This window comes from Bombina bombina, chromosome 5, assembly GCF_027579735.1.
Source record: "Bombina bombina isolate aBomBom1 chromosome 5, aBomBom1.pri, whole genome shotgun sequence".
NCBI classification, from domain to species: Eukaryota; Metazoa; Chordata; class Amphibia; order Anura; family Bombinatoridae; genus Bombina; species Bombina bombina.
Window position 1 is genome coordinate 185985990 of NC_069503.1, and position 15938 is coordinate 186001927.

General features: G+C 39.2%; 1 protein-coding gene across 2 annotated transcripts in view; it reads right to left on the minus strand.

Moving 5' to 3' along the window:
- PAXIP1 (PAX interacting protein 1) overlaps window positions 1-15938 on the minus strand; it is a 348897-nt gene that overhangs the window by 92733 nt on the left and 240226 nt on the right. Inside the window, exon 13 of one of the 2 annotated variants that reach the window (XM_053713809.1) lies at window positions 15296-15318. In XM_053713809.1, coding sequence (XP_053569784.1) covers window positions 15296-15318 — 23 coding nt within the window. Of the gene's footprint in view, window positions 1-15274; window positions 15319-15938 lie in introns of both variants that reach the window. The other variant, XM_053713808.1, reaches the window with a different exon arrangement.

Genomic DNA, 15938 nt, shown 5'->3' on the forward strand with positions numbered 1-15938 from the left:
AAGTCCATAGACCCTGCGTCTTTAACGAGTTCCAGACTGCTCCCCAGCCAAGCAGGCTGGCGTCCGTGGTCACAATCACCCAGGAAGGTCTCCGGACGCATCTGCCCTGAGACAGAGGTGAAAATTCTGGGAGCTGTGGCAAGGCCAAACGGAAGAGCCACAAACTGAAAGTGTTTATTTAGAAAGGCGATTCTCAGGAACTTGTGATGATCCCTGGGATGGGAACATGAAGATACGCATCCTTCAGGTCTATGGTCGTCATGAACTGACCCTCTTGGACCAAAGGAAGAATGGAACGAATGGTTTCCATTTTGAATGATGGTAACCTGAGAAAATTGTTGAGTTCCTGAATGCAGTTCAAGAATGCCTCTCTTCTTATCTGGACAGGAGATAATCTTGAGAGGTGGGATCTGCCCCTGGGAGGAAAAGCTTTGAATTCTATTTTGTAACCCTGAGATACAATGTCCACAGCCCAAGGATCTGGGACATCTTGTATCCACACTTGACAAAAAAGGGAAAGTCTGCCCCCCACTTGATCTGATCCCGGACCGGGGGCCGACCCTTCATGCTGAGGGTTTCTTTGATTGCTCCCCCTTGCTCCAAGACTGATTGGGCCAAGACTGATTGGGTTTGCAAGAAGACTTGGACTGCTACTGCTTGGAAGCAGAAGATGAAGACTTTTGAAGTTATGAAAGGAACGAAAATTACTTTGACATCCTTTAAGTCTGTTCTTCTTGTCCTGCGGTAGAAAAGACCCCTTTCCACCAGTAATAGAAATTATTTCTGCCAGGCCAGGTCCAAACAAGTAAGGAAGCGCCAGAAGATTGGACTTGGAGGTAACATCAGCAGACCAAGATTTTAACCACAGAGCCATGTGGGCCAAGATAGTGAAGCCAGACATCTTGGCCCCCAGTCTAATAACTGTTATATTAGCATCAGAAATAAAGGAATTGGCTAGTTTAAGAGCCTAAATCCTATCTTAAATTTCTTCCAACGGAGTCTCTTCTAAAATAGATTCAGACAAGGCATCGCACCAATAAGATGCTGCACTTGCTACAGTGGCAATACAAACTGCAGATTGCCATTGAAGACCCTGATGAACATACATCTTTTTCAAATTAGCCTCCAGCTTCTTATCCATCGGATCCTTAAAAGGGCAGCTATCCTCTATAGGGATTGTAGTTCTCTTAGCCAAAGTAGAAATAGCCCCTTCTACTTTAGGCACCGTGTGCCATGAATCTTTAATGGAATCAGCAACAGGAAACATCTCTTTAAAAACTGAAGAACGGAGAGAAAGGAATCCCTGGCTTCTCCTATTGCTTTGTAATAGTCTCCGTCACATGGTCTGGAATAGGAAACACTTCCACAGAGGAAGGAACATCATAGTATTTATTAAGCTTACTAGATTTTTTTTTTAGGGTTGACCACGACAGGAGAGTCGGAGTTGTCCAGAGTAGCCAATACCACCTTTAATAATACAAACCTCCTTTAATAATACACAAAGGTGTTCAAGCTTAAACCTGAAGTTAACTTCTTCAACCTCAGACAAAGGAATTATAATGTCAGAATCTGAGATATCACCCTCAGAAGCTACCGACGTATCCTCCTCATCAGACTTATGATTAAGGGCAAACTGCATAGCAGTAGGTGGTACAGAAACCTTACTATCTGAATAATGCAGATAATGCTGCAGATACCGCTGAAGATATCTGTGCATCAAAATCTACAGGAAAATAAACAAAACCACGGAAGCTGAGAGGAACCGCAGGGCACTGCATGTGACACCATTGACGTTTGGGACGCTTGAAGAGAAGGCTGTGGCATTGCCTGAACAGCATCATCCTGAGAGACATTGGGCTCAGAGGGCAACAATCTGTCTTTACATTCAAGAGTTCTAGCTAAGCATGCAACACAGAATTGCATAGGCAAAACAATTTGTTCCTTAAGGCATAACAAACATTTATCTAAAGACACAAAGTCTTGATCCATATACATATTAACAAAATAAATTTATTTATTTAAACTTGTTACTGTCACTTTAAGAAACAAAAAATACTTAGAGCGAGAATCTTAGAATACTTTCCCAGCTGAACAAAAAACTAAATCAGGACCTCTGCACCTCAGCCTAACTGAGGTGCCTTACCCGACCACCGCAACATCACTTTACAAAAATGATAAGAAAACAGACAGAAACTCTCCAGACGTTCCTAGCACTCTCCAGGAAGAAATAAGCAGAGGAGATGTCGGATAGTGATGTCGCTCCGCTTAAAGAATGCGGAAAAGCGGAAGTCACATGACTTTAACCAAGAAGAAACTGCGCAGCTGAATTGAAAGCGTGCGTTACAGAGAGACTCACAGTTATTCTCTAACAGAGACTTCCTCTTGCATCTCCTAGGAAACCGCCAGAGCCAATTAAACAAACTGTGCCTCACTGTGTTTCTCAAACAAAGTAGCCCACCAAATTACTAAAACTTTTAAAAAAAGGTCTCCAATTCCTCCTGAGACACATAACCCAGAAGAATAAAGTAAACATTAGCCCCAATAATAAAGGATATGCAAGTTTCCAATATGCATTAAAACTCCTAAGTCTCCCTTTTATAGTCACAAATACAGTGTCCTGCAGCCAGCCTAAAAGTATCATATATAAAGGATATTTTCATGTCCCACATAAAATTGCAGCTCATTCTCCTTAAAGGGACAGTCAACACCAGAATTTTTGTTGTTTTAAAAGATAGATAATCCCTTAATTACCAAGTCCCCAGTTTTGCATAACCAACACAGTTATAATTATACACGTTTTACCTCTGTAATAAACCTTGTATCTAAGCCTCAGCAGACTGCCCCCTTATTTCAGTTCTTTTGACAGACTTGCATTGCGGTCTCCATGGTAAATTCATGTGCATGAGCTCAATGTTATCTATATGAAATACGTGAACTAATGCCCTCTAGTGGTGAAAAACTATCAAAATGCATTTAGATTAGAGGTGGCCTTCAAGGTCTAAGACGTTAGCATATGAACCTCCTAGGTTTAGTTTTCAACTAAGAATACCAAGAGAACAAAGCAAAATTGGTGATAAAAGTACATTGGAAAGTTGTTTAAAATTACATGCCCTATTTGAAACATGAAAGTTTTTTTTGGACTTGACTGTCCCTTTAAGTGCATGTCTCCATACCTACTTAACTGCAATCTAGCTGTCAGGCAGGACGACAGCTTACCAGGTGTGAAAGGACACATACTCCTTACAGAGACCTGTAGAAAAAGAAAGAACAGAGTAACAAAACTCAGGCTTTCTATAACTAGGGCAGCAATATGTTAGGAAACAAAGTAAGCACCACCTCACAACTTCCTAACTGTGTAAAAGCCACCACTACTCTACTGAAGAGATTAACGTGGACTCGACTAAACCCAGATCCTTGCTTGCAGGTAAAAGTATCCAAAAAAGAAATTAATTTCTTCAGACACCAAACTTCACCTACTCCATTGACAGAGGCAAGGAGAATGGCTGGGGATTACGGGTAGGGGAGTGACACTCAACAGCATTGCTGTGGTGCTCTTTGCCTCCTCCTGCTGGCCAGGAGTGATATTCCTACTAGTAATTGAATGACGTTGTGGACTCTCCATATCTTAGGAAAGAAATAAGTGTTAATAAAATGTTTATTGTCCCTAGAATATTATCTGATGTATAATCTTTTTCTGTTAACAAAGAATTTAATTAAACTAAGTAGATTTTTTTTTATAGGTTAAGAGGAGGCCAAAATGTGGCTACAATAAATTAACACTAACAGCAATTAAAAATTTTGAAATATATAAAATATTGTCTACCAAGTTAAATGGGTTCTGGATTGGTTAGTAGAGGTTGGACATTTTTCTATTTTTGAAGAAGAACAAAACATTGTAAATACTTTTTCGCTAAAAGCTTTACTAAAACAGTATGTGCTATTAATATTTCCAAAAACTATGGCATATTAGAAGATTACCTTTAGAACAGTTTCCTTGACAAGTGCTATTAACCCCATCACATTTTTGATTCTTCTGATCCCAACTCCCCCCCCCCCCCAGAGCTCTTCCATATATGGAAGGTGCTGTCTACTTGTTTGCTTCGGCCTATTGCACCTATGAACTTCCAAGCAGGCTGTGGTGACGTCATGTATGACATAAGTCACATGACAACCTAACAAATCAGTGCACGGTTATAATGTGCACTGCTATATAGCTCACACAGAAGCTTCAATTAAGCACACTTAATATATATATTTCTATATTATGTGACTCCTGAAAAGCCAATTTCAAGCAGTTGCAGTAAATCAGCTGAAACAATGCTGATACGTTAGTTAGCTTCAGTTCAGCAGCCGACTTCTCACATGCTCCCGTCTCTGTACACTGCTTCTACCTGACAATTTTTTTTTTCTCCCACTTCCACACCCCATCTTTACTTTTGTGGGTCTTACAATGTCTGGAGGATAGAGAGAGGGTGATTCAAAAACTCTTCAGAAAGGTCCCGTCTTAGTGCAGCTGCTGCTATGCCCGGGAGAGACGTTATTGGAAGCTCTGCTATTACCATATATCATGCAGCGCTTTTGTAAAAGTTCTTGTTTAAAGGGACATAATACTCATATGCTAAATCACTTGAAACTGATGCAGTATAACTGTAAAAAGCTGACAGGAAAATATCACCTGAGCATCTCTATGTTAAAAAGGAACATATTTTACCTCACAATTTCCTCAGCTCAGCAGAGTAAGTTCTGTGTAAAAAGTTATACTCAGCTGCAGGTAAAAATAAAAAAATAAATGAAGAAATGAACAGCAGCCAATCAGCATCAGTAGTGCTGAGGTCATGAACTCTTACTGTGATCTCATGAGATTTGACTTAACTCTCATGAGATTTCATAGTAAGCTTCCTTTACCTGATTGGTGAAATAATATGAGCGTTCACGAGGCTCATCCTTTCAGCTGTCCCAGGACAGACACACTAATATGCTACTTAGAAATCCTTTACAATGGGAGGTGGCTACTGAGGAACTTTTGAGGTAAAATATCTTTCTTTTTTACATAGAGATGTTCAGGAGATATTTTCTAGTCAGCTTTTTACAGCTATATTGCATCACTTTCAAGTGTTTAAACATTTGGGTATTATGGCCCTTTAACAGCAGTGATGAATCACCCTTTCTCTCTACCCATCAGACAGTGTAAGGCTTGCAAAAGCAAAGAGTGTTGAGTGAGAGAAAGATAAAAAAAAAAGTCAGGTAGAATCAATGTGTAGATTTTTACTGTATTGTAGAGACCGGAGCTTGAGAGAAACTGGCTGCTGAACTGAAGCGGTCTGCTGATTGTGCCTGCTCGTGCACTTCATGACATCACATAGTAGTGGTTGATCCAGGATACTTATAAGGGGGGGGGGGGGGGGCATGCAGCTACTGTTATAAATAAAAGTAAGCTATTTTGGCAGATTTTAAAAATTACAAATATTTATAAAAAAATAAAACCTTCTACAAAATGGCCATAACACAAAATGTTTTATGGCACTTTAAATATGAAGAATCTTCCACCTATTATTAAAGAACCATTACAGATGTGGAATAAAATGGGAAATAAAAAGTTTTAAATTTAGTATTCTCAGCAAATTCACCAATACAGGGGAATCTGGATTTTATTACTGGATTTTCAATGGAAGCATTTGAGATATGGAAAGAAAAGGAACTTAAATAGGAAAGTTAACAGATACTTCCTGTTTAAAGATCAAATCATTCAAAAATCTACAAAATAATTAATCTAAGTAGAACTTTTTTTTTTTTTGCGTATTTACAGATTACAAATTACTGCAAAAAGATATTTCAAGAAGATCAGATGTCAACCAACTAGGGAAATGTTGATAAGGCTTTAACATTATACAAAGCAGGCATGTTTAGGATCTCATTTTATATGATTCTATTATAAGTCAAATAGGTCAAAAACATCTTTTGGAAGTTAAAACAAAAAAATTAGAAAAAATAATAACATTTTATTAAAGATTATAAAACCAGGAAATAGTACAGCCTGTCAAAGTGGCAGTGAAAAACTTCCACCAACAGAGATGCTATAAATAACTGCTTTAAATTGTTCTATGGTTATTTAAACAGCCAAACTACACATACACTAAAACAAAATGAAAAGAATTGCAATGGGACAGTACAGCATCGTTTTTATACAAAGTCAATACAGCACACTCAAACTAATACTAGAAGAAAGTCCCATTAATTTACCTACATCGGCCTCCATTTTGTTTATGAAATAATAAAACATTGATGCTACTAAAAATGGTAGTTATATAATTTCTTGTTTTGGCAACCAGTCTATAATTTTCTAAATTACTTACCCGAGTAACCTAGTGTTAAATTTTTATATATATATAAAAAAACGTGTTTATGGGGCGGAGCCAACAGCCGAGGCAGACAGAAGCATATCTACTGAGCTCCTAGGCCTTGATTCAACTGCTTATTTTCAGCAAAATCCCAAACTATTCTTATAGGTGGGCTACCACTATCTAATCTATAATTAAAGGATTTTAGGTCTGAGAAGAATTATGCAGCGACATTGAGGTTTAATAACTCCTCCAGGAGAGAGCCATCGCACTGGGAGTAGCGAAATCAGTAGGCCTTCAACCACTACTACTGGCTCAAAGCCTTATAGGACACATCCTGAAACTACTCTCAAGGCGGAGGAAGATACTGACATACTACTCGCCTTGCTACAAGATTTTGATAGACAGATGGCTAACTGTTTTTCTGATTTATCAGACTCCTTAAAGTCATTATCGAGGGGAGCGATCATCAATGCACTAACTGACAAAGACCCTAGAAATACACAGCTAGAATCACCTTTGGAATGCCTGCCGATGATGCTACAACAACAACCCTTGCTGTATATCATAAATAACCACGACATTGGTGTCTCATCGCAAAGCCGCTATGACCCGCTCCTTATTGACCACACAGCTACAGCAATATGCATTGCAGCTTCACCGGAGCAGACCTCGCAGAATGCAGAGTCCCATTGGCTACCTAGGCCCAAACCTTACCCCACAGTAGAGGAGACGCATCGCTTGCTTCCTGACAGCGGAGGGCTGATAGACTGGTGCGAGGGAGACCTGGATCTTGCGCTTTTGTCGAATCCACGGAGTTGGTTGTGGATACCTCGCGTTCTTCTACTGCTGAGCCCAGTTTATGTGGATGCGGAACAGATGCCTGATTGCACTCACAGTTGTTTGGACGTAGCGACCTCACATCTCAGGCCAGCTGTCATGAGCGTCTCTTACCTTGCTGAGGGAGTGCCAACTTTTTCTCCGAGAGCCATGATGTTATAGTTAAGCATTACCTGTTGAATATCAGTTTTTATATATTTCCCTCCCACACTATAGGGCATACTTAGTGCTGTCAATGTCTCTATATAATGTTTTGAGATGTGGGCTTGCTTCATATCATAACACTGTTTATTTATCTTATTCACCTTGAGACGAAAATATGGTTGTTATAATAGTTATCTTCAAGTGAGCACCCAGGCATTGAACATTTGCCCTTAACTTGTCTCATTTTTAAACTCTCAATATTGATAGAGATTTACATTTAGTGACTCTCTCTAAGCCCCCTTAATCACTTAGGTCATATTGTTTCCCATAGTTCTGCATGGTCTAGAAATAATACTATCAGCTGTTCTCTTAGTATTTATGTATTAATATATATTGAGATCTGCCGATTTACTGAATATATTTTACTTTGCTCATAGCTATGAGGTAATCTAAGCTATCTATACTCTGAGTAATTAATACACTAACAGTTAGGTTGTGGTTTAAGTTCTCTCCCGTTTTAATAGTACCATTATGCATTACCTTTTTATATTTTTTATTCTTTTCATTTTCTTGGCCTAAAATATCCTGCTGTCCGCAAACCTGTTATATTCATGTATCAGCGTTATATTTAAATCTTCTATGTTAACATACGCTATTAATTTCAGCATTCTACTACTAATTTTTTGTGGCACAAGTTATGTATCTACTTTTTAATACTCAATAGGTTTATATTTTCCCTGAAACCTCCTCTCCCTAGTTACCTTATAACTAAAGCTTTTGAGGTTGTTAGGGGACTCACAGTGATACTGTAGTAGTTATAGTGGGCCAACTTACTAAAATTCATATTTTTACGTTTTTTTTACATTCCCAAAATCTATTTATTACTGAAGGCCATGGCTCCTTTTCCTTTAAGGAAGAAAGTTGTTTATTCCTATAGCTAGAGATCTTGCATTTACCATTTTTTCCCACTCCTTATAGACTGTAATGTTTGTCGGTGTCCCATGAGTTCACTATATCTATCTCATAGCTTATATATATATATATATATATATATATATATATATATATATAAAACATGGAAAAAAGCGCACTCCTAGGGATCCTTGCTCAGGTACTTTTAATAGTGAACGTTTTCGGACGTGTAACGTCCGTCCTCAGACCAAAAAAAGTGTTACACATTACTTACCCCAACACCCCTTAAATGCAGCAAACAACCAATGTGAACCGGCCGGGCCTGCACACTCTCCCGAGTAGCTCCGCCCCCAACAGGTGACGTCATCATCCCGGGCAACGCGAGTCCGGTCAGTAATAAACATAAATAAGTGCACCCTGTAAGATAATACAATCATAAATTGGGCAATATGTAGGAAAACTACAAAAAATATATACATGAAAAAAGGCAGTCTAGATTGTTTGTATAGAGTGTCTAATGCGCCGCAACAGGTTGTCATAGCAACCATCGACAACAAAGCTTGCGTGGCACATGACACTAAGACAACCAATGATAGAGTGCAAAATCAATCGCAAGTGTTATTTCATCCGGATAATGTCAGAGTAACCATAAGAGGAGACAAAGAATAAATAATAAATGTTGTTGTCTCGCATAATCAGCTCTACGGTGCAATCGCAGCAAATAGGAGCAAAAAAAGCAAAGAGACGCTTATTGGTCATGTGACCCTCCAAGGGCCAATCAAGAAAGCCCACAGAGCTGAATATGCAAACAGCCATAGTCATGACAACAGAATTAAACAGAATTTAATCATAACTGTACCCACATAATATGACAGGGCAGTGCATCTACCGACAAATCAATGCGAGTAGTGACATGACCTAGAACCTTTGAGATAGACACAGCAGGTGTGCATACTAACGCTAAATATGAGCGTAATATGTAAAAAGATCCACAAATAGTATACAAAGATATGCACATCTGATGGTCCATATCAAATAGATTAAAATGAGACAATTTAATCAGGGGTAAAAAAGAAGCCCTGAGACATATTCATCATAATATGATAGACCAAGTATGGTTGTCGTAGTAGCATGAATATACCATACACAAATGCAGAACTGTGTGCCATATGTAACAAAAAGTTATGCAAACAATCTGAGACATCCTATCCATGTGTAATTACAAAGCATTTGGCTGTATTATAGCAGAACTAGATACAGCTAAAATAAAGACTATTAATGAAACAGGACTCTCATTATTTATGGATCAATGAACTCTCCATGTCCAAACTGTGTGTGTATCACTCTCTCAGGGCTATTACACCCTGGATAAAGTGGATGCAATTGTTCTGAGAAAAGACTATTACAGAAAGGCCTGCCAGTCCAAGTGGGTGTTCAAGCCTTTAGGTACCAGTGTCTGTAAGTGGTATGTCCATCTGGCCTCCTTCTGCAGTAGTATCCTGTCGCGGTCGCCACCTGGACAGCGGTGGCACATGGTCGATTATAGTATATTTCAAATCCGATACTCTGTGTTGTAACTGCTGGAAATGTCTGGCAACAGGTTGTTCTGCACTGCCCTGCTTCAGTGCCGATCTGATTGCAGAACGATGGTTCACCATCCGGGTACGTAAATCATCAACAGTCTTTCCAACATAATATAAGCCACATGGGCAATGAAGTAAGTAGACTATGTGTGTAGTCGTACACATAAGCCTATACTTGTGTTTGAACATTTTCCTCTTGTAGGGATGTGTAAACGAGGAACCAGTAATCAGCCCTCCACAGGTTGTACAACCCAGGCATCTGTAGACCCCAGGTTTGTTAGTATTCAGCCATGTGCACTTTTTATATGCTTGTTGCGGGTCAGTCTGGACTAGATGGTCTCTCAGAGATCTTGCCCTTTTGTAGCCTATTCTTGGTGGTGATGAATTCAGGAGGGGCAGCGTATTGTCACTGCTAATAATATTCCAATGTTTTCTAATTGCTGACGCCATACCATTTTTATCACCCGTATAGGTCATGACAAACGTCATTCTGTTCTCTTCTTGGTGTTCTTTGAGTATCATTCAACACCATTTCACATTGATTTCGGAGTAATTTGACCGGATATTGGCGGGCTTCAAAACGGGTTTGCATTTCTGATAGTTGAAACAGCTTCTTGTCCTCTTCCGAGTTGATCCTGGTCACTCTCTGCAGCTGTGACTTCGGTAGTGCCCTTTTCAGAGCTGGTGGGTGACAACTTGTAAAGTGGGCAATTGGAACAATCCAGTGGTGTGATTACCAGGTCCAAAAACTTGGCAGGAAAAGAACAAAAATCTGGAGAGGCGGATATAAGGAGAAAACCACCCCTGATGCCAACAAGATAGCAAAAGAAAATATTGTGGTCAACCTTAGTGATCACAATTTGACTGCTGTGGAGATTCAAGTTCTAAACAAAGGCCTCACTTTCATTCCTACCACTAGAACACATCCTTTTGACCTATACATCGACTCAAAAAAATTTCAGAGACAATTATTGCTAAAAGAAAAGTTCTGTACCAATCGTGAAGAACGCACCCTCTTCAGGAGTAAGTCCAAATATACTCCTCAATCCACAAATTCAAGCATCAATACCTATATGAGATTGAGTATGAAGGAAATGGAACAGTCGGTCAATGAACACCAAAATGACACATTTAATAATTTCTCCAGGCTCGAATGGGCTGCTCTAAGGTCCCTCACTGCTGACAAGAACCTAATCATCCGTGAAGCGGATAAAGGTGGACCAATAGTTCTACAAAACTATGGAGAGTACAGAGAAGAAATTCTATCACAATTGGAGGATGGAAAGACCTATAAAAACTTATCACAGAACCCCACTATGCTTTTCAAAAAACAAATTGATGAATATCTGCATATGGTCTATACACAGAACCTATTGGTTAAAACAACTGTGGCATATCTTACTGTTGAACATCCAAGAATTCCTGTGCTCTACACCCTTCCAAAGATACACAAACGGTTAGAAAAACAACCTGGGAGGCCTATTATGTCGGCAATAGGCTCACTTTTACAACCTATGGCCACGTTTGTGGACTATTTCTTACAGCCCATGGTTACCAATATGCCATCATATTTAAAAGATTCAGCCTCTCTGCTATCACTATTAAAGAACATGGATAACATTCAGTCAACAGATCTACTAGTTACCCTGGATGTAACATCATTATACACTGTGATTCCGCACCAGCAGGGGATGCAGGCCATTTCTAGGCAGTTAGCCAGATACCCTTATGTGGGACCACCAGCCAAACTTTTACTACATCTGTTAGACTTTTGTCTAAGCAAGAACTACTTCAGGTTCGAAAACAAGTTCTACCTTCAATTAATGGGAACGGCGATGGGGTCCAACGTGGCCCCATCATACGCGAACCTCTATATGGCCATCTTTGAAGAATCTGGGACGGATTTGTTCAGAAATGAACACATAAAAGGTCTTCAAACGTTATATAGATTACCTCTTTCTGATTTGGAGTGGGAGTGCTGAACAACTGGAAGACTGGTTCATCCAACTGAATTCTGCTAATGAGGCTTTACAATTTAAGATGTTATTTGATCTACATCAGATTGACTTCCTGGATGTACGGCTGTACAAGGGAGACAACAAGCTAGAATCAACCCTGTTCCGCAAAAAGACGGATCATAACGCCTTACTACACTTTACAAGTTGTCACCCACCAGCTCTGAAAAGGGCACTACCGAAGTCACAGCTGCAGAGAGTGACCAGGATCAACTCGGAAGAGGACAAGAAGCTGTTTCAACTATCAGAAATGCAAACCCGTTTTGAAGCCCACCAATATCCGGTCAAATTACTCCGAAATCAAGGTGAAATGGTGTTGAATGATACTCAAAGAACACCAAGAAAAGAAGAGAACAGAATGACGTTTGTCACGACCTATACGGGTGATAAGAATGGTATGGCGTCAGCAATTAGAAAACATTGGGATATTATTAGCAGTGACAATACGCTGCCCCTCCTGAATTCATGACCACCAAGAATAGGCTACAAAAGGGCAAGATCTCTGAGAGACCATCTAGTCCAGAATGACCCGCAACAAGCATATAAAAAATGCACATGGCTGGATACTAACAAACCTGGGGTCTACAGATGCCTGGGTTGTACAACCTGTGGAGGGCTGATTACTGGTTCCTCGTTTACACATCCCTACAAGAGGAAAATGTTCAAACACAAGTATAGGCTTATGTGTACGACTACACACATAGTCTACTTACTTCATTGCCCATGTGGCTTATATTATGTTGGAAAGACTGTTGATGATTTACATACCCGGATTGCGAACCATCGTTCTGCAATCAGATCGGCACTGAAGCAGGGCAGTGCAGAACAACCTGTTACCAGACATTTCCAGCAGTTACAGCACAGAGTATTGGATTTGAAATATACTATAATCGACCATGTGCCACCACTGTCCAGAGGTGGCGACCGCGACAGGATACTACTGCAGAAGGAGGCCAGATGGACATACCACTTACAGACACTGGTACCTAAAGGCTTGAACACCCACTTGGACTAGCAGGCCTTTCTGTAATAGTCATTTCTCAGAACAATTGCATCCACTTTATCCAGGGTGTAATAGCCCTGAGAGAGTGATACACACACAGTTTGGACATGGAGAGTCCATTGATCATGGATAGGATGTCTTAGATTGTTTGCATAACTTTTTGTTACATATGGCACACAGTTCTGCATTTGTGTATGGTATATTCATGCTACTATGACATCCATACTTGGTCTATCATATTATGATGAATATGTCTCAGGGCTTCTTTTTTACCTCTGATTAAATTGTCTCATTTTAATCTATTTGATATGGACCATCAGATGTGCATATCTTTGTATACTATTTGTGGATCTTTTTACATATTATTACGCTCATATTTAGCGTCAGTATGCACACCTGCTGTGTCTATCTCAAAGGTTCTAGCTCATGTCACTACTCACATTGATTTGTCGGTAGATGCACTGCCCTGTCATATTATGTGGGTAAAGTTATGATTAAATTCTGTTTAGCTCTGTTGTCATGACTATGGTTGTTTGCATATTCAGCTCTGTGGGCTTTCTTGATTGGCCCTTGGAGGGTCACATGACCAATAAGCGTCTCTTAGTTTTTTTGCTCCTATTTGCTGCGATTGCACCGTAGAGCTGATTATGCGAGACAACAACATTTATTATTTATTCTTTGTCTCCTCTTATGGTTACTCTGACATTATCCGGATGAAATAACACTTGTGATTGATTTTGCACTCTATCATTGGTTATCTTAGTGTCATGTGCCACGCAAGCTTTGTTGTTGATGGTTGCTATGACAACCTGTTGCAGCGCATTAGACACTCTATACAAACAATCTAGACTGCCTTTTTTCATGTATATATTTTTTGTAGTTGTTTTCCTACATCTTGCCCAATTTATGATTGTATTGTTATCTTACAGGGTGCACTTATTTATGTTTATTACTGACCGGACTCACCTTGCCCGGGATGATGATGTCACCTGTTGGGGGCGAAGCTACTCGGGAGAGCGTGCAGGCCCGGCCGGTTCACATTGGTTGTTTGCTGCATTTAAGGGGTGTTGGGGTAAGTAATGTGTAACACTTTTTTTGGTCTGAGGATGGACGTTACACGCCTGAAAACGTTCACTATTAAAAGTACCTGAGCAAGGGATCCCTAGGAGTGCGCTTTTTTTCCATGTTTTGTATGCCTGTTTTGCTGCACCCAGGGTATTGGACTAACTGTCAGCTTGGAGTGCAATCTCCTTCTAACATATATATATATATATATATATATATGTTATACTTTTTGTTGTGATACATCTTCAACTATGTCTTATAACGCTGTTTGTGAGCAATCATACTTTTAAGAGTTTTTTACGCAACTAACTTGGGCAGCTTGATTAAACATACTTCAGTCCCTTATTTATTATATAGGCACATTTTAGGACTCTCATTACACTATACAGGTACATATTTAGAACTCTCATTTTGTCATTCATTACACAAATAGGAGTGGGCTATATTAGTTTTTAGATATGTCATAATTATAAAGGTTATGTGTAGATATCTCACTTAGCAGGATCTTCCCTAGTGCTGGTTCACAGGGGGTATACCATATCATACCTGTATTTAGCTACCCGTTTAATGCTGTGTCAAAGATAGATATTTATGTATGCATACTTTTCTACTACATACTTTCCCCGAGACAACCCAGGTACTAGTTTGAAATTCCATTTTACTATGCCTACAGTATTTGCCTAATAAGAGACGCAGATTGGTTAACTAGATAAGTTGTTATTGTTTTCATATATTATTGCATTCTAATTGTTATATGTACCTTGAGCTCCCTATTGTTTTCTTGAGAAAGGTCTTAAGTGTTATACTGCAAAACCACTCACCACTTGTATACTTGACTATTAATGCCTGACGGTATATATACTTTTTTCCTCTATGAACGCCACAGACTCCCTTCCCCATCTTCTTGGCTACGTCACTGTTTTTATATGGATAGCTCCTCCCCCCTCCCTTTTCTACCCTATATCTCAGAGCGTTTTTTGACCGCTGACTATTCCCCCCCCCTTACATATATTCGGAATTCTCATCTTAATATGAGGCCCAGGAGGGGCCTCCTTAGTGACTTCCATATGCCTTTTACTTCCATGACCATATGACCCACAAGTGGTTAGCTCAGATATCACCCCAATAAGCTATTATTACTACAAAATGGAGGATTCATAAGCTCAGATCACTTACTACTTCAATCATTACTTTCAATATAACTTGTTTATGTATTTGATATGATTTTATGCCTAACTTTGTAACAACTGTGACTATTACTATCTGTTGTACTGTTTGAAAATCCTCAATAAAAAATTATAACCCCCCCCCCAAAAAAAAAACGTGTTTATATTTGTTTGGCAAGAAATGCTTATCTAAGTGGAATAAAATTACCATTAGAATTTCTGGTGATACCTTTAATGGAATTCGCCAAGCATCTGTAAAAAAAGAAAGAAAGAAAACAATTGAACTAGAAGGTAGACATTACACCAGATCAAAGAAGGTATTTTAAAACAAAATTTAAAAAAAATAAATAATTTAAAATTTTTTTTTTTTTTTTTTTTTTTGTAAAAACAAAAAAAAAATTATGCTTACCCTGATAAATTATTTTCTTTCAGGGTGGTGAGAGTCAATGAGCCTCGACTAGTGGATTGAATTCCAGCAACTAGGAAGTGGCAAAGAACCTGAAACAACAAGAGCTTTTAAGCCCACACACCTCTCTGTATTACTCAGTACAGAGGAAAATAAGAGACCAATAGGAAAGACAAAACAGGGGAAACAGAGGTGCAAATAAAAACCTGCCGCCAAAAAAAATAAAACTGGGCGCGGTTTTGCAGGCTCTCGCCATCCTGAAAGAAAATTTATCAGGTAAGCATAAATTTTGTTTTCTTTCATATGATGGTGAGAGCCTTGACGTGTGGGATGTTATAACCAAACTGTGGAGTACATGACAAGGAAAGGTGGTATATGAATCAAGGCAGTTCCTTTGCATCCTCAGAGTCAGAGCTCTGTAAGAGAGCAGGGATTTAAGGTTGAAGGAAGGACTTTGTACATTAAC